The sequence below is a fragment of the Temnothorax curvispinosus genome, unplaced genomic scaffold (genome assembly GCF_003070985.1).
Source record: "Temnothorax curvispinosus isolate PA1 unplaced genomic scaffold, ASM307098v1 QBEX01014312.1, whole genome shotgun sequence".
Lineage (NCBI taxonomy): Eukaryota > Metazoa > Arthropoda > Insecta > Hymenoptera > Formicidae > Temnothorax > Temnothorax curvispinosus.
This window is the reverse complement of record NW_020224092.1, coordinates 700-2,599: the sequence shown is the minus strand read 5'-3', so window position 1 is coordinate 2,599 and position 1,900 is coordinate 700. Positions and strand designations below refer to the sequence as shown.

The 1,900-nt window shown below is 35.2% G+C and overlaps 1 protein-coding gene across 1 annotated transcript; it reads left to right on the top strand.

Annotated features, from left to right (window-relative positions):
- Window positions 1–647: 647 nt before the first annotated feature.
- LOC112464565 lies at window positions 648–1,082 on the top strand (the record flags this gene model as incomplete). The annotated part of the gene is made up of 1 exon (XM_025031618.1): window positions 648–1,082. A coding segment is annotated over exon 1 (435 nt), but the record flags the coding sequence as incomplete, so codon positions are not given.
- Window positions 1,083–1,900: the final 818 nt, after the last annotated feature.

Genomic DNA, 1,900 nt, shown 5'->3' with positions numbered 1-1,900 from the left:
AGCTTGTTATGAGAGGCATCGAAAAACGATGGTGTCACATCTCTACGACCACCAAATTCATCTTGCAACAATTTTTATACGCGATCGACATTGTTCTAAGTTCCACTAGCTTCCGATTTAACGGTAATATCTACGAGCAAATTTTTGGTAGTCCTATGGGGTCTCCCCTTTCCCCAATCCTTGCCGACATAGTGATGGACGACCTTGAATCACATTGTCTTGAAATATTAAGTTTCTTGCTTCCCATATTTGGGAGATATAATACGTTCACGACATATTTGCAATTATCCCACGCGATAAATTAAATGACATTCTAGACGCGTTTAATAGCTATCACCCGCGGCTGAATTTTACATGTGAAACTGAGTCTAATTTCTCGATCAACTTTTTAGATGTGACCGTCACTAGAAACGGTGAAAATCTGTTGACAAATTGGTACAGGAAACCGACCTTCTCAGGACGTTACATTAATTTTTATTCAAGTCACCCTATTAACTAAAATCAATGTTATATCTAATTTGGTTGACCGAGCAATTTTACTTTCTAACGAGCGCTTCCATGAGCCTAATATCCGTATTGTTAAACAGATCTTCTCTGATAATTGTTATCCGACTAATTTTTGTAACAAATACATAAAACGACGATTAATGCTCTTAAAGCGCCGCCATTCTGTAAATGACAAAATTCACACTCCACGACATCCTGTCACTATCCCTTACATTAAGGGTTGCAGTGAGAGTATTTGTAAAGCCCTGAGGAACAAAGGATTCGACGTGGTTTATACAGTTTCCAAAAAACTCGATCGTATTATTAATAGCGGCAAGGATAGACTGGCAAGCGTGAAACGCACTGAGCTTGTATATGAGATCAATTGTCTGAATTGCGAGGCATGTTACATCGGACAGACCAAAAGAAATTTGGAGACGAGAATCAAGGAACATCGTGCGGATATTAAAAAGCATCCCAGTAATCATTCTGTAGTTAGCAAGCATAAGACCTCTTGGAATCACAATTTTAATTGGTCTCGTACCAAGGTTCTACATAGCGAGAAACACTTTAAAAAGAGAGAGATAGCCGAAATGGTATTTATCAAGAAAAACAATAACACGGTTAATTTACAGAAGGACACCGATAACCTTCCTGTCATATATGACAAAATAATAAAATTAATGTGAGCGCTCTCAGTCACCTCTGCCTTCGTTTCTCACTCAGTTGTTCGTTGTCATCTAACGTGAACGCACCATACTGTATGACATCTGCTAATATTACTTGTTTAATTTCACCATCTGACTTGCAAATCATGTAAGCGTTGCTCTGTTTAATTAGTGTTCTCCTTATTTTTCTTTTTCCGCTCTAGTTCGTTTTATTAATTATTATACCTTCTGTGTATTTAGTTCGTAGACTCATTGCTGCCACTTTGATTTAATGGAGTGATTTGCAAGCGGTTAATATTGTACGCACTTGAAAAGGACCGGAATCATGGTCGAAACGCGTTGTGCTAACTAAATAAAAATAGCCAGTTTGGTCGAAGCAAAGGAGTTTGTTAATTTTAAGATATTTATCTTTGTTAAAGTTTATAACATGTATTTCCATTTTGTAGGTACCATTTGTGATTGATCCACAGCCAATTATTTTTTTTAACTTACTATTATAAACGTTAGCGAAATTTGTTTTAACGTACCCTTCCAATGCTGTAGTGTAAGAAATATAAATTTATATATAATAATTGAAATTATTTTTAAGTATTTTTATTAATATAATATTATAAAATGTTTTTAATATTTTCAGAATACAAGGAAGATACGCGTATAAATATGGTTTTCGCTAATAAAACTTACAAACAAAATAATTGGATGTGTTAAACACTTCATTTAGTGGAATAGAGACAAGATCAGCGACA